This window comes from Oncorhynchus nerka, linkage group LG27 (assembly GCF_034236695.1).
Source record: "Oncorhynchus nerka isolate Pitt River linkage group LG27, Oner_Uvic_2.0, whole genome shotgun sequence".
NCBI classification, from domain to species: Eukaryota; Metazoa; Chordata; class Actinopteri; order Salmoniformes; family Salmonidae; genus Oncorhynchus; species Oncorhynchus nerka.
The window spans coordinates 102,955,087-102,981,535 of NC_088422.1; the positions used below are offsets into that span (position 1 = coordinate 102,955,087).

General features: G+C 44.8%; 1 protein-coding gene and 1 long non-coding RNA gene across 2 annotated transcripts; both read left to right on the forward strand.

Annotated features, from left to right (window-relative positions):
- Positions 1-2,208: 2,208 nt before the first annotated feature.
- On the forward strand, positions 2,209-19,968 carry LOC135565443 (ATP-binding cassette sub-family C member 12-like). The gene is made up of 6 exons (XM_065012494.1): positions 2,209-2,960; positions 6,719-6,878; positions 14,373-14,451; positions 14,924-15,037; positions 15,654-15,818; positions 16,481-19,968. The coding sequence occupies exons 1-6, from the start codon at positions 2,864-2,866 to the stop codon at positions 16,571-16,573; spliced, it is 708 nt and encodes a 235-aa protein (XP_064868566.1). The 5' UTR covers positions 2,209-2,863; the 3' UTR covers positions 16,574-19,968.
- An 840-nt stretch (positions 19,969-20,808) lies between these two features.
- On the forward strand, positions 20,809-21,896 carry LOC135565232 (uncharacterized). Its single transcript, XR_010461405.1, has 2 exons — positions 20,809-20,859; positions 21,050-21,896. It is a non-coding gene; the product is annotated as an uncharacterized LOC135565232 (long non-coding RNA).
- Positions 21,897-26,449: the final 4,553 nt, after the last annotated feature.

A 26,449-nucleotide genomic window follows, 5' to 3' on the forward strand; every position in this document is an offset into this window, starting at 1 on the left:
ATAATGTAGAGTCTAATACACCATACAGGTAGAGTAGAGCTCCAATACACCATACAGGTAGAGTCTAATACACCATACAGGTAGAGTCTAATACACCATACAGGTAGAGTCTAATACAGGTAGAGTCTAATACACCATACAGGTAGAGTCTAATACTCCATACAGGTAGAGTCTAATACACCATACAGGTAGAGTCTAATACACCATACAGGTAGAGTCTAATACACCATACAGGTAGAGTCTAATACACCATACAGGTAGAGTCTAATACACCATACAGGTAGAGTCTAATACACCATACAGGTAGAGGTAGAGTCTATTACACCATACAGGTAGAGTCTAATGTAGAGTATAATACACCATACAGGTAGAGTCTAATGTAGAGTCTAATACTCCATACAGGTAGAGTCTAATAGTCTAATACATACAGGTAGAGTCTAATACACCATACAGGTAGAGTCTAATACACCATACAGGTAGAGTCTAATACACCATACAGGTAGAGTCTAATACACCATACAGGTAGAGTCTAATACACCATACAGGTAGAGTCACCATACAGGTAGAGTCTAATACACCATACAGGTAGAGTCTAATGTAGAGTCTACACCATACAGGTAGAGTATAATGTAGAGTCTAATACATACAGGTAGAGTCTAATACACCATACAGGTAGAGTCTAATACACCATACAGGTAGAGTCTAATACACCATACAGGTAGAGTCTAATGTAGAGTCTAATATACACCTCCATACAGAGTAAAATACACCATACAGGTAGAGTCTAATACACCTAATACAGGTAGAGTCTAATACACCATACAGGTAGAGTCTAATACACCATACAGGTAGAGTCTAATGTAGAGTCTAATACACCATACAGGTAGAGTCTAATACACCATACAGGTAGAGTCTAATACACCATACAGGTAGAGTCTAATGTAGAGTCTAATACCATACAGGTAGAGTCTAATACACCATACAGGTAGAGTCTAATACACACTGTACAGGTAGAGTCTAATACACCATACAGGTAGAGTCTAATACACCATCAGGTAGAGTCTAATACACCATACAGGTAGAGTCTAATACACCATACAGGTAGAGTCTAATACACCATACAGGTAGAGTCTAATGTAGAGTCTAATACACCATACAGGTAGAGTCTAATACACCATACAGGTAGAGTCTATTACACCATACAGGTAGAGTATAATGTAGAGTCTAATACACCATACAGGTAGAGTCTAATAATGTAGAGTCTAATACACCATACAGGTAGAGTCTAATACACCATACAGGTAGAGTCTAATGTAGAGTCTAATACACCATACAGGTAGAGTCTAATACACCATACAGGTAGAGTCTAATACAATACAGGTAGAGTCTAATACACCACCATACATACAGGTAGAGTCTAATGTAGAGTCTAATACACCATACAGGTAGAGTCTAATACACCATACAGGTAGAGTCTAATACACCATACAGGTAGAGTCTAATACACCATACAATGAAGAGTCTAATACACCATTCACTGCCAGTAGAGTCTAATACTCCATAGGTGAGTCTAATACACCATACAGGTAGAGACAGGTAGAGTCTAATACACCATGAGGCCAGCCACATAGAGATACACCATACAGGTGACTCAATGGTAGAGTCCCCTAGGTGTTCTAACAGTAAACCTACAGTTAAGAGTTGTCAGATTACCAGTTGTGATGGAGTTTGTTGCCTGTGTTTTGTGTTATCTGTTGTCCAGTTGACATACAGGTAGGTATGCTCCAGTACGTGGTAAGGCTGTCTACGGAGCTGGAGGCCAAGTTCCTGTCAGTGGAGAGACTACAGGGAGTACATCGTAGGTGAGAACGTCATACCCTTTCTAACTCAAATACACAAATAATGTCTTGCCCCCTGCCAGTGTCTTCATGACCTTTAAGAGTCAGCCACTGATTACACTGTTATTCCACCTGTTTAGTACAGGGTTGTATCTCTGAGAGCGTACCATGTTTCTTTACCAGGGTTGTTGTCTCTGTCCAGGGCGTTCTATGTTTCTGTCCAGGGTTGTGTCTCTGAGGCGTTTATGTTTCTGTCCAGGGTTGTGTCTCTGAGGTGTTTATGTTTCTGTCCAGGGGTTGTGTCTCTGAGGTGTTTATGTTTCTGTCCAGGGTTGTGTCTCTGAGGTGTTTATGTTTCTGTCCAGGGTTGTGTCTCTGAGGTGTTTATGTTTCTGTCCAGGGTTGTGTCTCTGAGGTGTTTATGTTTCTGTCCAGGGTTGTGTCTCTGAGGCGTCCAGAATGTTGTCTGTTATAATCATGTTTCTGTCCAGGGTTGTGTCTCTGAGGCGTTTATGTTTCTGTCCAGGGTTGTGTCTCTGAGGTGTCCATGTTTCTGTCCAGGGTTGTGTCTCTGAGGTGTTCATGTTTCTGTCCAGGATTGTGTCTCTGAGGTGTCCATGTTTCTGTCCAGGGTTGTGTCTCTGAGGTGTTCATGTTTCTGTCCAGGGTTGTGTCTCTGAGGCGTTTATGTTTCTGTCCAGGGTTGTGTCTCTGAGGTGTCCATGTTTCTGTCCAGGGTTGTGTCTCTGAGGTGTTTATGTTTCTGTCCAGGGTTGTGTCTCTGAGGTGTTTATGTTTCTGTCCAGGGTTGTGTCTCTGAGGTGTTTATGTTTCTGTCCAGGGTTGTGTCTCTGAGGTGTCCAGAATGTTGTCTGTTATAATCATGTTTCTGTCCAGGGTTGTGTCTCTGAGGAGTCTATGTTTCTGTCCAGGGTTGTGTCTCTGAGGCGCCCAGGAAAGTTAAAGACGCCCTCATCCCAGAGGGTTGGCCTCATAAAGGGGCCATCTCCTTTAAGGACTATACGATGAGGTACAGAGCGAACACCCCCATCGTGCTCGATGGACTCCAGCTCAACATCCAGCCCAGGGAGAAGCTGGGCATCGTGGGGAGGACAGGCTCCGGTAAGACCTCAGTCCAAGCCATTGTCAGAGTTGTTTGTGTCTATGCCTGCTGCTGGTGGCTAAGTGTATTTCACAGGCTCCGGTAAGACCTCAGTCCAACTCATTGTCAGAGTTGTTTGTGTCAATGCCTGCTGCTGGTGGCTAAGTGTATTTCACAGGCTCCGGTATAAGACCTCAGTTTAGACCACCTACTCACTGTCATAATGTTATCATGAAACACCACAGTGAACATTGTCATTGCGATATATAGTGGCATTTGGAAAGTATTCAGACCACATTTTGTTACATTACAAACTTACTCTAAAATGGATTAAATAGTTTTTTTTCTCCCTTGACCAATCTACACACAATACTCCATAATTACAAAGCAAAAACAGGTTTTTAGACATTTTTTTTGCAAATGTATTAATAGTAAAACACTGAAATAAAATTTAAATAACTGAAATATGACATTTACATAAGTATTCAGACCCTTTACTCAGTACAATGTTAAAGCACCTTTGGCAGTGATTACAGCCTCCAGTCTTCTTGGGTATGACGCTACAAGCTTGGCACACCTGTATTTAGGGAGTTTCTCCCATTCTTCTCTGCAGATCCTCTCAAACTCTGTCAGGTTGGATGGGGAGCGTCACTGCACAGCTATTTTTCAGGTCTCTCCAGAGATGTTAGATCAGGTCCGGGCTCTGGCTGGGCCACTCAAGGACATTCAGAGATGTGTCCTGAAGCGACTCCTGCCTTGTCTTGGCGTTGTGCTTAGTGTCGTTGTAGGAACATTTGCCTCAGTCTGAGGTCCTGAGCACTCTGGGGAGCAGGTTTTCATCAAGGATCTCTCTGTACTTTGCTCCATTCATCTTTCCCTCGATCCCGAATCATCTCCCAGTCCCTGCAGCTGAAAAACATCCCCACAGCATGATGCTGCCACCACCATGCTTCACCGTAGGGATGGTATTGGCCAGGTGATGAGCAATGCCTGGTTTCCTCCAGACGTGACGCTTGGCATTCAGGCCAAAGAGTTCAATCTTAGTTTCATCAGACCAGAGAATCTTGTTTCTCATGGTCAGAGTCCTTTAGGTGCCTTTTGGCAACTCCAAGTGGGCTGGCATGTGCCTTTTACTGAAGAATGGCTTCCTTCTGGCCACTCTACCATAAAGGCCTGATTGGTGGAGTGCTGCAGAGATGGTTGTCCTTCTGGAAGGTTCTCCCTTCTCCACAGTGGAACTCTGGAGCTCTGTCAGAGTGACCATCGGGTTCTTGGTCACCCCTCTGACCAAGGCCCTTCTCTCCGGATTGGTCAGTTTGGCCGGGTGGCCAGCTCTAGGAAGAGTCTTGGTGGTTCCAAACTTCTTCCATTTTAGAATGAGGGAGGCCACTGTGTTCTTGAGGACCTTCAATGCTGCAGACATTTTGTCGGTACCCTTCCCCAGATCTGTGCCTCGACAAAATCTCGGAGCTCTACGGACAATTCCTTCGACCTCATGGATTGGTTTTTGCTCTGACATGCAGTGTCAACTGTGTGACCTTACATAGACAGGTGTGTGTCTTTCCAAATCACGTCCAATCAATTGAATTTACCACAGGTGGACTCCAATCAAGTTGTAGAAACAGGATGCACCTGAGCTCAATTTTGAGTCCTCTAGCAAAGGTTCTGAATACTTGTGTATTTCTAAAAACCTGTTTTCGCTTTTTTGTTATGTGGTAATGTGTGTAGATTGAAAAATAATATACAAGAAGTGTGTGTCAATCGTCAGGCAACAGTTAGTTGTCTTTGTTTTATCTTCTGGTGTGACCTGGATGTGTTGTATATAACCTGGATGTGACCTGGATGTGTATCTAGAACAATGTGTCAATACTGAGACAGCAGCTGTATATAACCTGAATATGACCTGGATGTGTTGTATATAACCTGGATGTGTTGTATATAACCTGGATGTGTTGTACATAACCTGAATATGACCTGGATGTGTTGTATTTAACCTGGATGTGTTGTATAAAACCTGGATGTGTTGTATATAACCTGGATGTGTTGTATATAACCTGGATGTGTAGTATATAACCTGGATGTATTGTATATAACCTGGATGTGTAGTATATAACCTGGATGTACTGTATATAACCTGGATGTGTTGTATATAACCTGTATGTACTGTATATAACCTGTATATGACCTGGATGTATTGTATATAACCTGGATGTGTTGTATATAACCTGGATGTGTTGTATAAAACCTGGATGTGTTGTATATAACCTGGATGTGTTGTATATAACCTGGATGTGACCTGGATGTGTTGTATATAACCTGGATGTGTTGTATATAACCTGGATGTGTTGTATATAACCTGGATGTGCTGTATATAACCTGGATGTGTTGTATATAACCTGTATGTGTTGTATATAACCTGGATGTGTGGTATATAACCTGGATGTGTTGTATAAAACCTGGATGTGTTGTATATAACCTGGATGTACTGTATATAACCTGGATGTGCTGTATATAACCTGGATGTGTTGTATATAACCTGGATGTGTTGTACATAACCTGTATATAACCTGGATGTACTGTATATAACCTGGATGTGTTGTATATAACCTGGATGTGTTGTATATAACCTGGATGTACTGTATATAACCTGGATGTGCTGTATATAACCTGGATGTGTTGTATATAACCTGGATGTGTTGTACATAACCTGTATATAACCTGGATGTACTGTATATAACCTGGATGTGTTGTATATAACCTGGATGTGTTGTATATAACCTGGATGTACTGTATATAACCTGGATGTACTGTATATAACCTGGATGTGTAGTATATAACCTGGATGTGACCTGTATTATAACCTGGATGTGTAGTATATAACCTGGATGTGACCTGGATGTGTTGTATATAACCTGGATGTGTTGTATATAACCTGGATGTGTTGTATATAACCTGGATATTATATCACCTGGATGGTAGTATATAACCTGGATGTGACCTGTATTATAACCTGGATGTGTAGTATATGGACACCAACCTGGATGTGACCTGGATGTGTTGTATATAACCTGGATGTGTTGTATATAACCTGGATGTGTTCTATATAACCTGGATGTACTGTATATAACCTGGATGTGTAGTATATAACCTGGATGTACTGTATATAACCTGGATGTGTAGTATATAACCTGGATGTGACCTGTATTATAACCTGGATGTGTAGTATATAACCTGGATGTGACCTGGATGTGTTGTATATAACCTGGATGTGTTGTATATAACCTGGATGTGTTCTATATAACCTGGATGTACTGTATATAACCTGGATGTGTAGTATATAACCTGGATGTACTGTATATAACCTGGATGTTTTCTATATAACCTGGATGTGACCTGGATGTACTGTATATAACCTGGATGTGTAGTATATAACCTGTATGTGTTGTATATGACCTGGATGTATTGTATATAACCTGGATGTGTTGTATATGACCTGGATGTATTGTATATAACCTGGATGTTTTCTATATAACCTGGATGTGACCTGGATGTACTGTATATAACCTGGATGTGTTGCATATAACCTGGATGTACTGTATATAACCTGGATGTGTAGTATATAACCTGTATGTGTTGTATATAACCTGGATGTGTAGTATATAACCTGTATGTGTTGTATATAACCTGGATGTGTTGTATATAACCTGTATATAACCTGGATGTACAGTATATAACCTTTATGTGTTGTATATAAACTGGATATTTTGTCACCCAACAGGGAAGTCTTCTTTAGGAGTGGCCCTGTTCCGCCTGGTGGAACCAGCTGCAGGGACTATCTTCATAGATGGGGTGGACACCAGCGCTATCGGCCTGGAGGATCTCCGCAGTAAACTGTCAATCATCCCCCAGGACCCTGTCCTATTCATCGGCACTGTCAGGTACTACCACTGTCTACACAGTACTCTAGTCACCTATAGAAACAGACTGCATAGACCAGGTAATACCACTGTCTACACAGTACACTAGTCACCTATAGAAACAGACTGCATAGACCAGGTAATACCACTGTCTACACAGTACACTAGTCACCTATAGAAACAGACTCCATAGACCAGGTAATACCACTGTCTACACAGTACACTAGTCACCTATAGAAACAGACTGCATAGACCAGGTAATACCACTGTCTACACAGTACACTAGTCACCTATAGAAACAGACTGCATAGACCAGGTAATACCACTGTCTACACAGTACACTAGTCACCTATAGAAACAGACTGCATAGACCAGGTAATACCACTGTCTACACAGTACACTAGTCACCTATAGAAACAGACTGCATAGACCAGGTAATACCACTGTCTACACAGTACACTAGTCACCTATAGAAACAGACTGCATAGACCAGGTAATACCGCTGTCTGTTACTGTCTACACAGTACTCTAGTCACCCATAGAAACAGACTGCATAGACCAGGTAATACCCCTGTCTACACAGTACACTAGTCACCTATAGAAACAGACTGCATAGACCAGGTAATACCACTGTCTACACAGTACACTAGTCAACAATAGAAACAGACTGCATAGACCAGGTAACACCACTGTCTACACAATACACTAGTCACCTATAGAAACAGACTGCATAGACCAGGTAATACCACTGTCTACACAGTACACTAGTCACCTATAGAAACAGAATGCATAGACCAGGTAATACCACTGTCTATTACGGTCTACACAGTACACTAGTCACCTATAGAAACCTACTGGATAGACCAGGTAATACCACTGTCTACACAGTACACTAGTCACCTATAGAAACAGACTGCATAGACCAGGTAATACCACTGTCTACACAGTACACTAGTCACATATAGAAACAGACTGCATAGACCAGGTAATACCACTGTCTATGACCACTCTGTCAGCCTCTATGTATCTCTACCTGACTGGGTTCAGGACTAGTTTCTCCAGGTATGACCTCTCTGTCAGCCTGTTTGTGCCTCTACCTGACTGGGTTCAGGACTAGTTTCTCCAGGTATGACCACTCTGTCAGCCTGTATGTGTCTCTATCTGACTGGGTTCAGGACTAGTTTCTCCAGGTATGACCACTCTGTCAACCTGTATTACTGTGTCTCTATCTGACTGGGTTCAGGACTAGTTTCTCCAGGTATGACCTCTCTGTCAACCTGTATGTGTCTCTACCTGACTGGGTTCAGGACTAGTTTCTCCAGGTATGACCACTCTGCCAGCCTGTATTACTGTGTCTCTATCTGACTGGGTTCAGGACTAGTTTCTCCAGGTGTGACCACTCTGTCAACCTGTATTACTCAGGACTAGGTTCTCCAGGTATGACCACTCTGTCAACCTGTATTACTGTGTCTCTATCTGACTGGGTTCAGGACTAGTTTCTCCAGGTATGACCTCTCTGTCAACCTGTATTACTCAGGACTAGGTTCTCCAGGTATGACCACTCTGTCAACCTGTATTACTGTGTCTCTATCTGACTGGGTTCAGGACTAGTTTCTCCAGGTGTGACCACTCTGTCAACCTGTATTACTCAGGACTAGTTTCTCCAGGTGTGACCACTCTGTCAATCTGTATTACTCAGGTCTAGTTTCTCCAGGTGTGACCTCTCTGTCAACCTGTATTACTGTGTCTCTATCTGACTGGGTTCAGGACTAGTTTCTCCAGGTGTGACCACTCTGTCAACCTGTATGTGTCTCTATCTGACTGGGTTCAGGACTAGTTTCTCCAGGAATGACCACTCTGTCAACCTGTATTACTGTGTCTCTACCTGACTGGGTTCAGGACTAGTTTCTCCAGGTATGACCTCTCTGTCAGCCTGTATTACTGTGTCTCTATCTGACTGGGTTCAGGTCTAGTTTCTCCAGGTGTGACCACTCTGCCAGCCTGTATTACTCAGGACTAGTTTCTCCAGGTATGACCACTCTGTCAGCCTGTATTACTGTGTCTCTACCTGACTGAGTTCAGGACTAGTTTCTCCAGGTATGACCACTCTGCCAGCCTGTATTACTGTGTCTCTATCTGACTGGGTTCAGGACTAGTTTCTCCAGGTGTGACCACTCTGTCAACCTGTATTACTCAGGACTAGTTTCTCCAGGTGTGACCACTCTGTCAATCTGTATTACTCAGGTCTAGTTTCTCCAGGTGTGACCTCTCTGTCAACCTGTATTACTGTGTCTCTATCTGACTGGGTTCAGGACTAGTTTCTCCAGGTGTGACCACTCTGTCAACCTGTATGTGTCTCTATCTGACTGGGTTCAGGACTAGTTTCTCCAGGAATGACCACTCTGTCAACCTGTATTACTGTGTCTCTACCTGACTGGGTTCAGGACTAGTTTCTCCAGGTATGACCTCTCTGTCAGCCTGTATTACTGTGTCTCTATCTGACTGGGTTCAGGTCTAGTTTCTCCAGGTGTGACCACTCTGCCAGCCTGTATTACTCAGGACTAGTTTCTCCAGGTATGACCACTCTGTCAGCCTGTATTACTGTGTCTCTACCTGACTGAGTTCAGGACTAGTTTCTCCAGGTATGACCACTCTGCCAGCCTGTATTACTGTGTCTCTATCTGACTGGGTTCAGGACTAGTTTCTCCAGGTGTGACCACTCTGTCAACCTGTATTACTCAGGACTAGGTTCTCCAGGTATGACCACTCTGTCAACCTGTATTACTGTGTCTCTATCTGACTGGGTTCAGGACTAGTTTCTCCAGGTGTGACCACTCTGTCAACCTGTATTACTCAGGACTAGTTTCTCCAGGTGTGACCACTCTGTCAACCTGTATTACTCAGGTCTAGTTTCTCCAGGTGTGACCTCTCTGTCAACCTGTATTACTGTGTCTCTATCTGACTGGGTTCAGGACTAGTTTCTCCAGGTGTGACCACCCTGTCAACCTGTATGTGTCTCTATCTGACTGGGTTCAGGACTAGTTTCTCCAGGTATGACCACTCTGTCAACCTGTATTACTGTGTCTCTACCTGACTGGGTTCAGGACTAGTTTCTCCAGGTATGACCTCTCTGTCAGCCTGTATTACTGTGTCTCTATCTGACTGGGTTCAGGTCTAGTTTCTCCAGGTGTGACCACTCTGCCAGCCTGTATTACTCAGGACTAGTTTCTCCAGGTATGACCACTCTGTCAGCCTGTATTACTGTGTCTCTACCTGACTGAGTTCAGGACTAGTTTCTCCAGGTATGACCACTCTGTCAGCCTGTATTACTGTGTCTCTACCTGACTGGGTTCAGGACTAGTTTCTCCAGGTATGACCACTCTGTCAGCCTGTATTACTGTGTCTCTACCTGACTGGGTTCAGGACTAGTTTCTCCAGGTGTGACCACTCTGTCAACCTGTATGTGTCTCTATCTGACTGGGTTCAGGACTAGTTTCTCCAGGTATGACCTCTCTGTCAGCCTCTGTGTGTCTCTACCTGACTGGGTTCAGGACTAGTTTCTCCAGGTATGACCTCTCTGTCAGCCTGTATGTGTCTCTATCTGACTGGGTTCAGGACTAGTTTCTCCAGGTATGACCACTCTGTCAACCTGTATTACTGTGTCTCTATCTGACTGGGTTCAGGACTAGTTTCTCCAGGTATGACCTCTCTGTCAACCTGTATGTGTCTCTACCTGACTGGGTTCAGGACTAGTTTCTCCAGGTATGACCACTCTGCCAGCCTGTATTACTGTGTCTCTATCTGACTGGGTTCAGGACTAGTTTCTCCAGGTATGACCTCTCTGTCAACCTGTATGTGTCTCTATCTGACTGGGTTCAGGACTAGTTTCTCCAGGTATGACCTCTCTGTCAACCTGTATGTGTCTCTATCTGACTGGGTTCAGGACTAGTTTCTCCAGGTATGACCACTCTGTCAACCTGTATTACCGTGTCTCTATCTGACTGGGTCCAGGACTAGTTTCTCCAGGTATGACCACTCTGCCAGCCTGTATTACTCAGGACTAGTTTCTCCAGGTATGACCACTCTGTCAGCCTGTAAGACATGTCTCTATCTGACTGGGTTCAGGACTAGTTTCTCCAGGTGTGACCACTCTGCCAGCTTGTATTACTCAGGACTAGTTTCTCCAGGTATGACCACTCTGTCAGCCTGTATTACTGTGTCTCTACCTGACTGGGTTCAGGTCTAGTTTCTCCAGGTATGACCACTCTGCCAGCCTGTATTACTCAGGACTAGTTTCTCCAGGTATGACCTCTCTGTCAACCTGTATTACTCAGGACTAGTTTCTCCAGGTATGACCACTCTGCCAGCCTGTATTACTGTGTCTCTATCTGACTGGGTTCAGGACTAGTTTCTCCAGGTATGACCTCTCTGTCAGCCTGTATGTGTCTCTATCTGACTGGGTTCAGGTCTAGTTTCTCCAGGTGTGACCACTCTGCCAGCCTGTATTACTCAGGACTAGTTTCTCCAGGTATGACCACTCTGCCAGCCTGTATTACTGTGTCTCTATCTGACTGGGTTCAGGACTAGTTTCTCCAGGTATGACCTCTCTGTCAGCCTGTATGTGTCTCTATCTGACTGGGTTCAGGTCTAGTTTCTCCAGGTGTGACCTCTCTGTCAACCTGTATTACTGTGTGTCTATCTGACTGGGTTCAGGACTAGTTTCTCCAGGTATGACCACTCTGTCAGCCTGTAAGACATGTCTCTATCTGACTGGGTTCAGGACTAGTTTCTCCAGGTGTGACCACTCTGTCAGCCTGTAAGACATGTCTCTACCTGACTGGGTTCAGGTCTAGTTTCTCCAGGTGTGACCACTCTGCCAGCCTGTATTACTCAGGTCTAGTTTCTCCAGGTGTGACCTCTCTGTCAGCCTGTATTACTGTGTCTCTACCTGACTGGGTTCAGGTCTAGTTTCTCCAGGTGTGACCACTCTGCCAGCTTGTATTACTCAGGACTAGTTTCTCCAGGTATGACCACTCTGTCAACCTGTATTACTGTGTCTCTACCTGACTGGGTTCAGGTCTAGTTTCTCCAGGTGTGACCACTCTGCCAGCCTGTATTACTCAGGTCTAGTTTCTCCAGGTGTGACCTCTCTGTCAGCCTGTATTACTGTGTCTCTACCTGACTGGGTTCAGGTCTAGTTTCTCCAGGTATGACCTCTCTGCCAGCCTGTATTACTCAGGACTAGTTTCTCCAGGTATGACCACTCTGTCAACCTGTATTACTGTGTCTCTACCTGACTGGGTTCAGGACTAGTTTCTCCAGGTGTGACCACTCTGCCAGCCTGTATTACTCAGGACTAGTTTCTCCAGGTATGACCTCTCTGTCAACCTGTATTACTCAGGACTAGTTTCTCCAGGTATGACCACTCTGCCAGCCTGTATTACTGTGTCTCTATCTGACTGGGTTCAGGACTAGTTTCTCCAGGTATGACCTCTCTGTCAGCCTGTATGTGTCTCTATCTGACTGGGTTCAGGTCTAGTTTCTCCAGGTGTGACCACTCTGCCAGCCTGTATTACTCAGGACTAGTTTCTCCAGGTATGACCTCTCTGTCAGCCTGTATGTGTCTCTACCTGACTGGGTTCAGGTCTAGTTTCTCCAGGTGTGACCTCTCTGTCAACCTGTATTACTGTGTCTCTATCTGACTGGGTTCAGGACTAGTTTCTCCAGGTATGACCACTCTGTCAGCCTGTAAGACATGTCTCTATCTGACTGGGTTCAGGACTAGTTTCTCCAGGTGTGACCACTCTGTCAGCCTGTAAGACATGTCTCTATCTGACTGGGTTCAGGACTATTTTCTCCAGGTGTGACCACTCTGCCAGCTTGTATTACTCAGGACTAGTTTCTCCAGGTATGACCACTCTGTCAACCTGTATTACTGTGTCTCTACCTGACTGGGTTCAGGTCTAGTTTCTCCAGGTGTGACCACTCTGCCAGCCTGTATTACTTAGGTCTAGTTTCTCCAGGTGTGACCTCTCTGTCAGCCTGTATTACTGTGTCTCTACCTGACTGGGTTCAGGTCTAGTTTCTCCAGGTATGACCTCTCTGCCAGCCTGTATTACTCAGGACTAGTTTCTCCAGGTATGACCACTCTGTCAACCTGTATTACTGTGTCTCTACCTGACTGGGTTCAGGACTAGTTTCTCCAGGTGTGACCACTCTGCCAGCCTGTATTACTCAGGACTAGTTTCTCCAGGTATGACCTCTCTGTCAACCTGTATTACTCAGGACTAGTTTCTCCAGGTATGACCACTCTGCCAGCCTGTATTACTGTGTCTCTATCTGACTGGGTTCAGGACTAGTTTCTCCAGGTATGACCTCTCTGTCAGCCTGTATGTGTCTCTATCTGACTGGGTTCAGGTCTAGTTTCTCCAGGTGTGACCACTCTGCCAGCCTGTATTACTCAGGACTAGTTTCTCCACGTATGACCTCTCTGTCAGCCTGTATGTGTCTCTACCTGACTGGGTTCAGGTCTAGTTTCTCCAGGTGTGACCTCTCTGTCAACCTGTATTACTGTGTCTCTATATGACTGGGTTCAGGACTAGTTTCTCCAGGTATGACCACTCTGTCAGCCTGTAAGACATGTCTCTATCTGACTGGGTTCAGGACTAGTTTCTCCAGGTGTGACCACTCTGTCAGCCTGTAAGACATGTCTCTATCTGATTGGGTTCAGGTCTAGTTTCTCCAGGTATGACCACTCTGCCAGCCTGTATTACTCAGGACTAGTTTCTCCAGGTATGACCACTCTGTCAACCTGTATTACTGTGTCTCTACCTGACTGCGTTCAGGACTAGTTTCTCCAGGTGTGACCACTCTGCCAGCCTGTATTACTCAGGACTAGTTTCTCCAGGTGTGACCACTCTGTCAGCCTGTAAGACATGTCTCTATCTGACTGGGTTCAGGTCTAGTTTCTCCAGGTATGACCACTCTGCCAGCCTGTATTACTCAGGACTAGTTTCTCCAGGTATGACCTCTCTGTCAGCCTGTATGTGTCTCTATCTGACTGGGTTCAGGACTAGTTTCTCCAGGTATGACCACTCTGCCAGCCTGTATTACTCAGGACTAGTTTCTCCAGGTATGACCTCTCTGTCAACCTGTATTACTGTGTCTCTATCTGACTGGGTTCAGGACTAGTTTCTCCAGGTATGACCTCTCTGTCAACCTGTATTACTGTGTCTCTACCTGACTGGGTTCAGGTCTAGTTTCTCCAGGTGTGACCACTCTGTCAACCTGTATTACTCAGGACTAGTTTCTCCAGGTATGACCTCTCTGTCAACCTGTATTACTGTGTCTCTACCTGACTGGGTTCAGGACTAGTTTCTCCAGGTGTGACCTCTCTGTCAACCTGTATTACTGTGTCTCTACCTGACTGGGTTCAGGACTAGTTTCTCCAGATGTGACCACTCTTTCAACCTGTATTACTGTGTCTCTACAATGTGACTTGTTCCCCTGTTGCAGGTATAATCTGGATCCTTTCAACAACTATAGTGACGAGGACATCTGGTCTGCTCTGGATAAGACTTTCATGAAACACACAGTACGTACAGCCTCTATGTGGACCATTAGATGAGGCCTGGTTTACTGTAGGTTGTCTGCCTCTATGGGGATCTGGTTTACTGTGGGTTGTCTGACTCTATGGGGACCATTACATAAGGCCTGTTACTGTAGGGTGTCTGACTCTATGGGGAACATTAGATAAGGCCTGGTTTACTGTAGGTTGTCTGACTCTATGGGGATCTGGTTTACTGTAGGTTGTCTGACAGAGATCAAGTGTTGACCCCAGTTGAAAGTCACAGGAGTATAGATGGTGATGATGATAATGATGATGATGATAATGGTGATGATGATGATGGTGATGATGATGATGGTGATGATGTTGATGGTGATGATGGTAATGATGCTAATGGTGATTATGACGGTGATGATTATGGCGGTGATGGTGTTGGTAGCGATGGCGATTATGATGATATGATGATATCAACAACGCCACGTCCCTCTGTGTGTCTCAGATCTCCAGTCTCCCTGAGAAGCTGCAGTCGGACGTAGTGGAAAACGGGGAGAACTTCTCTGTAGGAGAGAGACAGCTGATGTGTATGGCCAGAGCACTGCTACGAAACTCCAAGGTCAGCTCACAGAAAGATCTCCTCTTACAGCAACATACAATGTACATACAGCTTAGCCGTACTGTATCCCAGGAAAATGGATTTTACGGTACAGAAATGACCAGGTATTTACTACCAATGTTACATAGTTACCTAGCCTCCATTTCCAAGCTTCTTCCAGACCTGGAAGGATGGCGTTGTGAGACTACACAGCTGGTATCCTAGTAACCTGAATGACACGTTAGCCTGGTACACAGCTGGTATCCTAGTAACCTGAATGACACGTTAGCCTGGTACACAGCTGGTATCCTAGTAACCTGAATGACACGTTAGCCTGGTACACAGCTGGTATCCTAGTAACCTGAATGACACGTTAGCCTGGTACACAGCTGGTATCCTAGTAACCTGAATGACACGTTAGCCTGGTACACAGCTGGTATCCTAGTAACCTGAATGACACGTTAGCCTGGTACACAGCTGGTATCCTAGTAACCTGAATGACACGTTAGCCTGGTACACAGCTGGTATCCTAGTAACCTGAATGACACGTTAGCCTGGTCTCTCCTGTTCTTTCAAGACTACACAGCTGGTATCCTAGTAACCTGAATGACACGTTAGCCTGGTCTCTCCTCCTCAGATCATCTTGTTGGACGAGGCGACGGCATCGATCGACTCAGAGACGGACTCTCTGATCCAGCACACCATCAGAGACGCGTTCCAGGACTGTACCATGCTTACTATCGCTCACCGCATTAACACTGTCCTGGAGTCAGATCGTATACTGGTCATGGACGCCGGAAGGGTAGGCTATACACACACACACACACACACACACACACACACACACACACACACACACACACACACACACACACACACACACACACACACACACACACACAGACACACACAGACACACAGACACACACACAGACACACACACAGACACACACACAGACACACACACAGACACACACACAGACACACACACACAGACACACACACACACACACGCACAGACACACAGACACACACACACACACACACGCACAGACACACAGGTTCAAGCTGACTCCAACTAAGAGAATAAAACCTTAAGGCTCTCCTGTTTTACGCTTTTCAGAGAAACTTTCATGTATTGGCTTCATATTAGTTTTTAAAAGGTTTCAAAACAAACTAAACATTGGTGAATATTGATAGACTGAGAGGAGATAGACTGATGTATAAATTAACTGAGATATGTGTGTGTGTGTTCTGTGTGTGTGTGTGTGTGTTCTGTGTGTTCTGTGTGTGTGTGTTCTGTGTGTTCTGTGTGTTCTGTGTGTGTGTTCTGTGTGTTCTGTGTGTGTGTGTGTGTTCTGTGTGTTCTGTGTGTTCTGTGTGTTCTGTGTGTGTGTGTGTTCTGTGTGTTCTGTGTGTTCTGTGTGTTCTGTGTGTTCTGTGTGTTCTGTGTCCACCTGGCAGGTGGTTGAGTGTGACAGTCCAGAGGTCCTGATGCAGAGACCAGATTCTCAGTTTGCAGCTCTCCTGACTGCAGCCAACACCGTCAACACATGAGCCTGGACACACTCCATCTGCAGTCTGGACACCCCCCCCATCTGTAGTCTGGACACACACCCGTCTGCAGTCTGGACACACCCCCTATGACTCTGGACACACCTCCATCTGCAGTCTGGACACACCTCCATCTGCAGTCTGGTCACATCTCCATCTGGAGTTTGGACACACCTCCATCTGCAGTCTGGACACACCCCCATGAGTCTGGTCACACCTCCATCTGCAGTCTGGTCTGACCTCCATCTGCAGTCTGGACACACCTCCATCTGCAGTCTGGACACACCTCCATCTGAAGTCTGGACACACCTCCATCTGCAGTCTGGACACACTTCCATCTGCAGTCTGGACACACCTCCATCTGCAGTCTGGACACATCTCCATCTGCAGTCTGGACACATCTCCATCTGAAGTCTGGACACACATCCATCTGCAGTCTGGACACCTTTCCATCTGCAGTCTGGACACACTTCCATCTGCAGTCTGGACACACCTCCATCTGCAGTCTGGACACACCTCCATCTGAAGTCTGGACACACCTCCATCTGCAGTCTGGTCACACCTCCATCTGCAGTCTGGTCACACCTCCATCTGTAGTCTGGACACACCTCCATGAGTCTGGACACACCTCCATCTGATATCTGGTCACAACTCCATCTGCAGTCTGGTCACAACTCCATCTGTAGTCGGGACACACCTCCATCTGAAGTCTGGTCCCAACTCCATCTGAACTCTGGACACACCTCCCTCTGCAGTCTGGACACACCTCCATCTGTAGTCTGGACACACATCCATCTGCAGTCTGGACACACCTCCATGAGTCTGGACACACCTCCATCTGAAGTCTGGACACACCTCCATCTGAAGTCTGGACACACCTCCATCTGAAGTCTGGACACACCTCCATCTGAAGTCTGGACACACCTCCATCTGTAGTCTGGACACCTCCATCTGTAGTCTGGACACACCTCCATCTGCAGTCTGGACACACCTCCATCTGCAGTCTGGACACTCCTCCATCTGCAGTCTGGACACACCTCCATCTGAAGTCTGGACACACATCCATCTGCAGTCTGGACACCTTTCCATATGCAGTCTGGACACACCTCCTCCATCTGCAGTCTGGACACACCTCCATCTGCAGTCTGGACACACCCCCATCTGCAGTCTGGACACACCTCCATCTGCAGTCTGGACACACATCCATCTGCAGTCTGGACACCTTTCCATCTGCAGTCTGGACACACCTCCATCTGAAGTCTGGACACACCTACATCTGAAGTCTGGTCACAACTCCATCTTAGGTCTGGACACACCCCCTTGAATCTGGACACACCTTCATCTGTAGTCTGGACACACCTCCATCTAAAGACTGGTCACACCTCCATGAGTCTGGACACACCTCCATCTGAAGTCTGTTCACACCTACATCTGCAGTCTGGTCACACCTCCATCTGCAGTCTGGTCACACCTCCATCTGTAGTCTGGACACATCTCCATGAGTCTGGACACACCTCCATCTGATATCTGGTCACAACTCCATCTGCAGTCTGGACACACCTCCATCTGTAGTCTGGACACACATCCATCTGCAGTCTGGACACACCTCCATGAGTCTGGTCACACCTAAAACTGAAGTCTGGACACACCTCCATCTGAAGTCTGGACACACCTCCATCTGAAGTCTGGACACACCTCCATCTGAAGTCTGGACACCTCCATCTGTAGCCTGGTCCCACCTCCATCTGTAGTCTGGACACACCTCCATCTGCAGTCTGGACACACCTCCATGAGTCTGGTCACACCTAAAACTGAAGCCTGGACACAACTTCATCTGTAGCCTGGACACATCCCCATGAGTCTGGTCACACCTCCATCTTCAGTCTGGACACACCCCCATGGGTCTGGTCAAACCTCCATCTGAAGTCTGGTCACAACTCCATCTGCAGTCTGGACACACCCCCATATGAAGTCTGGACACACCCCCATATGAAGTCTGGACACACCCCCATATGAAGTCTGGACACGACCCCATCTGATGTCTCCGCCCACCACCTGTCCTTAATTGTCGGACCACCCCACCCCCCATGCTTTCTCTGTTTTCCATGGACACACATGAATGTGCATGTGCCTGCGCGCACGCTTATCCAGACAAACATATGCAAACACACACACACACGTGCGCGTGCACACCTAAAGCATACGGCATTAGCGTCATGCTAGCATTGACTAAGGAAGCTGTATCAGGCAGTAACACCATTATGAAGTGACTAAACAGCTGTAACACCATTATGAAACTATAAAACAGCAGTAACACCATTATGAAGTGACAAAACAGCAGTAACACCATTATGCAACTATAAAACAGCAGTAACACCATTATGAAGTGACAAAACAGCTGTAACACCATTATGGAACTATAAAACAGCAGTAACACCATTATGAAGTGACAAAACAGCAGTAACACCATTATGAAGTGACAAAACAGCAGTAACACCATTATGAAGTGACATAAACAGCAGTAACACCATTATGAAACTATAAAACAGCTGTAACACCATTATGAAAGTATAAAACAGCAGTACCACCATTATGAAGTGACAAAACAGCAGTAACACCATTATGAAACTATAAAACAGCTGTAACACCATTATGAAACTATAAAACAGCAGTAACACCATTATGAAGTGACAAAACAGCAGTAACACCATTATGAAGTAACAAACAGCAGTAACACCATTATGAAGTGACAAAACAGCAGTAACACCATTATGAAACGACAAAACAGCAGTAACACCATTATGAAGTAACATAAACAGCAGTAACACCATTATGAAACAACAAAACAGCAGTAACACCATTATGAAGTAACATAAACAGCAGTAACACCATTATGAAACTACAAAACAGCAGTAACACCATTATGAAGTAACATAAACAGCAGTAACACCATTATGAAACAACAAAACAGCAGTAACACCATTATGAAGTAACATAAACAGCAGTAACACCATTATGAAACTACAAAACAGCAGTAACACCATTATGAAACTACAAAACAGCAGTAACACCATTATGAAACTACAAAACAACAGTAACACCATTATGAAGTAACAAAACAGCAGTAACACCATTATGAAACAACAAAACAGCAGTAACACCATTATGAAGTAACATAAACAGCAGTAACACCATTATGAAACTACAAAACAGCAGTAACACCATTATGAAGTAACATAAACAGCAGTAACACCATTATGAAACAACAAAACAGCAGTAACACCATTATGAAACAACAAAACAACAGTAACACCATTATGAAGTAACAAAACAGCAGTAACACCATTATGAAACTACAAAACAGCTGTAACGTTTATTTGATTCACAGCACTTTGTCTTGCATTGACAAAACACAGCACATTTGTCTTGTATTTGATACCACCAGCAGGTTAAAACAGCAGTAACACCATTTTATATGATTCCCAGCACTTTGTCTTTTATATGATTCAAAACAGGTTAACACCTTGTCTTTTATATGATTCCCAGCAGGTTAACACGTTGTATTTTATATGATTCAACAAAACAGCAGGTTAACACGTTGTAACACCATTATGATTCCCAGCAGGTTAACACCATTATTTTATATGACATAAACAGCAGGTTAACACCATTGTGAAACAACAAAACAGAGTCCCAGCACTTTGTCTTTTCATTATGAAACAACAAAACAGCAGGTTAACACCATTATCTTTTCTATGATTCCCAGCAGGTTAACACCATTGTGAAACTACAAAATGATAACACCAGCAGAAGTTAATAAACAGCAGTAACATTTTATATGATTCAACAAAACAGCAGTAACATTTTATATGATTAACATAAACAGCAGTAATTTTATTATGATTCCCAGAACGTTAACATTTTATGAAACTACAAAACGCAGTAACTTTTATATGAAACTACAAAACGTTGTATTTTATATGATTAACAAAACGCATTTTATATGAAACAACAAAACAGCAGTAACACCATTTGATTGACAAAACAGCAGTAACACCATTTGATACAAAACAGCTGTAACGTTTATTTGATTCCCAGCACTTTGTCTTGCATTTGATTCACAGCACTTTGTCTTGTATTTGATTCCCAGAACTTTGTCTTGTATTTGATTCCCAGGTTAAACGTTGTATTTTTTGATTCCCAGAACTTTGTCTTTCATATGATTCCAACAGGTTAACACCTTGTCTTTTATATGATTCCCAGAACGTTGTATTTTATATGATTCCCAGGTTAACACGTTGTATTTTATTGATTCCCAGCACTTTGTCTTTTATTTGATTCCCAGGTTAACGTTGTCTTTTTTGATTCCCCAGTTAACACCTTGTCTTTTCTATGATTCCCAGGTTAACACCTTGTCTTTTATTTGATTCCCAGAACGTTGTATTTGATTCCCAGCACGTTGTATTTTTTGATTCCCAGAACGTTGTATTTGATTCCCAGAACGTTGTATTTGATTCCCAGAACGTTGTATTTGATTCCCAGAACGTTGTATTTGATTCCCAGAACGTTGTATTTGATTCCCAGCAGGTTGTATTTGATTCCCAGAACGTTGTATTTGATTCCCAGCAGGTTGTATTTGATTCCCAGCAGGTTAACACGTTGTCTTGTATATGATTCCCAGAACGTTGTATTTGATTCCCAGAACGTTGTATTTGATTCCCAGCAGTGAAAACAGTAAAGAGGATTTATTGTTTTGATAATCCTAGGTGAATGTTAGCCTGGGTACCAGGCCTGTTTGTGCTGTCGTTCCACTCCTTGCCTCTGCTTGTCAAATGCCAAGGAGTGGAATCACAGCTAATAGCATGTCTGGTAGCCAGGCTAGGTAAAGCCAATGTCACAGTGACATCTCATTGTCATGTATAGAGGCACAGATTCCTGCAGAACTCATGATGATGAGTATGTCACTATTATACATGGTGAAATGACATGTTCTGTGTCTTCATCTCCGATACTTATTTAAAGTGTATTTATTTATTTTTTTGTCTCTGATTTTAACGTTTATATGTTGAAAGTGTGAAAGATAATGGAGGGAACGCGGTATACATGCAACCAAACATAAACCGTCTGTACATATCTATATATATATATACTGGATGGCTGGTTTAAAATACATGTATTAAATCTCATGGGATTGTTTGTGGATGAGTCTGAGAATATGTAACTCTTCCATCTAATACACACGATTGTGTTATTTGATTACTATATCCAAAATACCTGTTATAATCATGCTGTATTACCTCAATAAAGCACAACTCTAACTTGGAAAGATTCATATTTTAACTTGGAACAACGAACGAACTACAATCATTAGATCACTAGAGGTGATCTGATTCTACAGAGCTGGTGTCAGACCACTAGAGGTGATCTGATTCGACAGAGCTGGTGTCAGACCACTAGAGGTGACCTGATTCTACAGAGCTGGTGTCAGACCACTAGAGGTGACCTGATTCTACAGAACTGGTGTCAGAACACTAGAGGTGACCTGATTCTACAGAGCTGGTGTCATTAGAACACTAGAGGTGACCTGATTCTACAGAGCTGGTGTCAGACCACTAGAGGTGACCTGATTCTACAGAGCTGGTGTCAGAACACTAGAGGTGACCTGATTCTACAGAGCTGGTGTCAGACCACTAGAGGTGACCTGATTCTACAGAGCTGGTATCATTAGAATACTAGAGGTGACCTGATTCTACAGAGCTGGTATCATTAGAACACTAGAGGTGACCTGATTCTACAGAGCTGGTATCATTAGAACACTAGAGGTGACCTGATTCTACAGAGCTGGTGTCAGATCACTAGAGGTGACCTGATTCTACAGAGCTGGTGTCATTAGAACACTAGAGGTGACCTGATTCTACAGAGCTGGTGTCAGACCACTAGAGGTGACCTGATTCTACAGAGCTGGTGTCAGATCACTAGAGGTGACCTGATTCTACAGAGCTGGTGTCATTAGAACACTAGAGGTGACCTGATTCTACAGAGCTGGTGTCAGATCACTAGAGGTGACATGATTCTACAGAGCTGGTGTCAGTAGAACACTAGAGGTGACCTGATTCTACAGAGCTGGTATCATTAGAATACTAGAGGTGACCTGATTCTACAGAGCTGGTATCATTAGAACACTAGAGGTGACCTGATTCTACAGAGCTGGTGTCAGAACACTAGAGGTGACCTGATTCTACAGAGCTGGTATCATTAGAACACTAGAGGTGACCTGATTCTACAGAGCTGGTATCATTAGAACACTAGAGGTGACCTGATTCTACAGAGCTGGTGTCAGATCACTAGAGGTGACCTGATTCTACAGAGCTGGTGTCATTAGAACACTAGAGGTGACCTGATTCTACAGAGCTGGTGTCAGACCACTAGAGGTGACCTGATTCTACAGAGCTGGTGTCAGATCACTAGAGGTGACCTGATTCTACAGAGCTGGTGTCATTAGAACACTAGAGGTGACCTGATTCTACAGAGCTGGTGTCAGATCACTAGAGGTGACCTGATTCTACAGAGCTGGTGTCAGATCACTAGAGGTGACCTGATTCTACAGAGCTGGTGTCAGTAGAACACTAGAGGTGACCTGATTCTACAGGGCTGGTGTCATTAGAACACTAGAGGTGACCTGATTCTACAGAGCTGGTGTCAGACCACTAGAGGTTACCTGATTCTTCAGAGCTGGTGTCAGTAGAACACTAGAGGTTACCTGATTCTACAGAGCTGGTGTCATTAGAACACTAGAGGTGACCTGATTCTACAGGGCTGGTGTCAGATCACTAGAGGTTACCTGATTCTACAGAGCTGGTGTCAGACCACTAGAGGTGACCTGATTCTACAGAGCTGGTGTCAGACCACTAGAGGTGACCTGCTTCTACAGAGCTGGTGTCATTAGAACACTAGAGGTAACCTGATTCTAAAGAGCTGGTGTCAGACCACTAGAGGTGACCTGACTCTACAGAGCTGCTGTCATTAGAACACTAGAGGTGACCTGATTCTAAAGAGCTGGTGTCAGACCACTAGAGGTGACCTGATTCTACAGAGCTGGTGTCAGATCACTAGAGGTGACCTGATTCTACAGAGCTGGTGTCAGTAGAATACTAGAGGTGACCTGATTCTACAGAGCTGGTGTCAATAGAACACTAGAGGTGACCTGATTCTACAGAGCTGGTGTCAGACCACTAGAGGTGACCTGATTCTACAGAGCTGGTGTCAGATCACTAGAGGTGACCTGATTCTACAGAGCTGGTGTCAGAACACTAGAGGTGACCTGATTCTACAGAGCTGGTGTCAGAACACTAGAGGTGACCTGATTCTACAGAGCTGGTGTCAGACCACTAGAGGTGACCTGATTCTACAGAGCTGGTGTCATTAGAACACTAGAGGTGACCTGATTCTACAGAGCTGGTGTCAGACCACTAGAGGTGACCTGATTCTACAGAGCTGGTGTCAGATCACTAGAGGTGACCTGATTCTACAGAGCTGGAGTCAATAGAACACTAGAGGTGACCTGATTCTACAGAGCTGGTGTCAGTAGAATACTAGAGGTGACCTGATTCTACAGAGCTGGTGTCAGTAGAATACTAGAGGTGACCTGATTCTACAGAGCTGGTGTCATAACACTAGAGGTGACCTGATTCTACAGAGCTGGTGTCAGACCACTAGAGGTGACCTGATTCTACAGAGCTGGTGTCAGAACACTAGAGGTGACCTGATTCTACAGAGCTGGTGTCATAACACTAGAGGTGACCTGATTCTACAGAGCTGGTGTCAGACCACTAGAGGTGACCTGATTCTACAGAGCTGGTGTCAGACCACTAGAGGTGACCTGATTCTACAGAGCTGGTGTCAGACCACTAGAGGTGACCTGTTCTACAGAGCTGGTGTCAGACCACTAGAGGTGACCTGATTCTACAGAGCTGGTGTCAGATCACTAGAGGTGACCTGATTCTACAGAGCTGGGGTCATTAGATCACTAGAGGTGACCTGATTCTACAGAGCTGGTGTCAGACCACTAGAGGTGACCTGATTCTACAGAGCTGGTATCATTAGAACACTAGAGGTGACCTGATTCTACAGAGCTGGTGTCAGACCACTAGAGGTGACCTGATTCTACAGAGCTGGTATCATTAGAACACTAGAGGTGACCTGATTCTACAGAGCTGGTGTCAGATCACTAGAGGTGACCTGATTCTACAGAGCTGGTATCATTAGAACACTAGAGGTGACCTGATTCTACAGAGCTGGTGTCAGACCACTAGAGGTGACCTGATTCTACAGAGCTGGTGTCAGATCACTAGAGGTGACCTGATTCTACAGAGCTGGTGTCATTAGAACACTAGAGGTGACCTGATTCTACAGAGCTGGTGTCAGATCACTAGAGGTGACCTGATTCTACAGAGCTGGTGTCAGATCACTAGAGGTGACCTGATTCTACAGAGCTGGTGTCAGATCACTAGAGGTGACCTGATTCTACAGAGCTGGTGTCAGTAGAACACTAGAGGTGACCTGATTCTACAGGGCTGGTGTCATTAGAACACTAGAGGTGACCTGATTCTACAGAGCTGGTGTCAGAACACTAGAGGTGACCTGATTCTACAGAGCTGGTGTCAGAACACTAGAGGTGACCTGATTCTACAGAGCTGGTGTCATTAGAACACTAGAGGTGACCTGATTCTACAGAGCTGGTGTCAGACCACTAGAGGTGACCTGATTCTACAGAGCTGGTGTCAGTAGAATACTAGAGGTGACCTGATTCTACAGAGCTGGTGTCAGTAGAATACTAGAGGTGACCTGATTCTACAGAGCTGGTGTCATAACACTAGAGGTGACCTGATTCTACAGAGCTGGTGTCAGACCACTAGAGGTGACCTGATTCTACAGAGCTGGTGTCAGAACACTAGAGGTGACCTGATTCTACAGAGCTGGTGTCATAACACTAGAGGTGACCTGATTCTACAGAGCTGGTGTCAGACCACTAGAGGTGACCTGATTCTACAGAGCTGGTGTCAGACCACTAGAGGTGACCTGATTCTACAGAGCTGGTGTCAGACCACTAGAGGTGACCTGATTCTACAGAGCTGGTGTCTGACCACTAGAGGTGACCTGATTCTACAGAGCTGGTGTCATTAGAACACTAGAGGTGACTGATTCTACAGAGCTCGTGTCAGATCACTAGAGGTGACCTGATTCTACAGAGCTGGTGTCAGACCACTAGAGGTGACCTGATTCTACAGAACTGGTGTCATTAGAACACTAGAGGTGACCTGATTCTACAGAGCTGGTGTCAGATCACTAGAGGTGACCTGATTCTACAGAGCTGGTGTCAGTAGAACACTAGAGGTGACCTGATTCTACAGAGCTGGTGTCAGACCACTAGAGGTGACCTGATTCTACAGAGCTGGTGTCAGTAGAACACTAGAGGTGACCTGATTCTACAGAGCTGGTGTCAGTAGAACACTAGAGGTGACCTGATTCTACAGAGCTGGTGTCATTAGAACACTAGAGGTGACCTGATTCTACAGAGCTGGTGTCAGAACACTAGAGGTGACCTGATTCTACAGAGCTGGTGTCAGAACACTAGAGGTGACCTGATTCTACAGAGCTGGTGTCATTAGAACACTAGAGGTGACCTGATTCTACAGAGCTGGTGTCAGACCACTAGAGATGACCTGATTCTACAGAGCTGGTGTCAGAACACTAGAGGTGACCTGATTCTACAGAGCTGGTGTCAGACCACTAGAGGTGACCTGATTCTACAGAGCTGGTGTCAGACCACTAGAGGTGACCTGATTCTACAGAGCTGGTGTCAGAACACTAGAGGTGACC

Coding starts and splice junctions, on each gene's coding strand:
- LOC135565443 (XM_065012494.1), top strand. CDS start 2,864: ATGAGGTACAGAGCGAACACCCCCATCGTGCTCGATGGACTCCAGCTC. Junction 14,452..14,923: donor AGACTTTCATGAAACACACA/GTACGTACAGCC, acceptor TGTGTGTCTCAG/ATCTCCAGTCTCCCTGAGAA. Junction 15,038..15,653: donor CACTGCTACGAAACTCCAAG/GTCAGCTCACAG, acceptor TCTCCTCCTCAG/ATCATCTTGTTGGACGAGGC.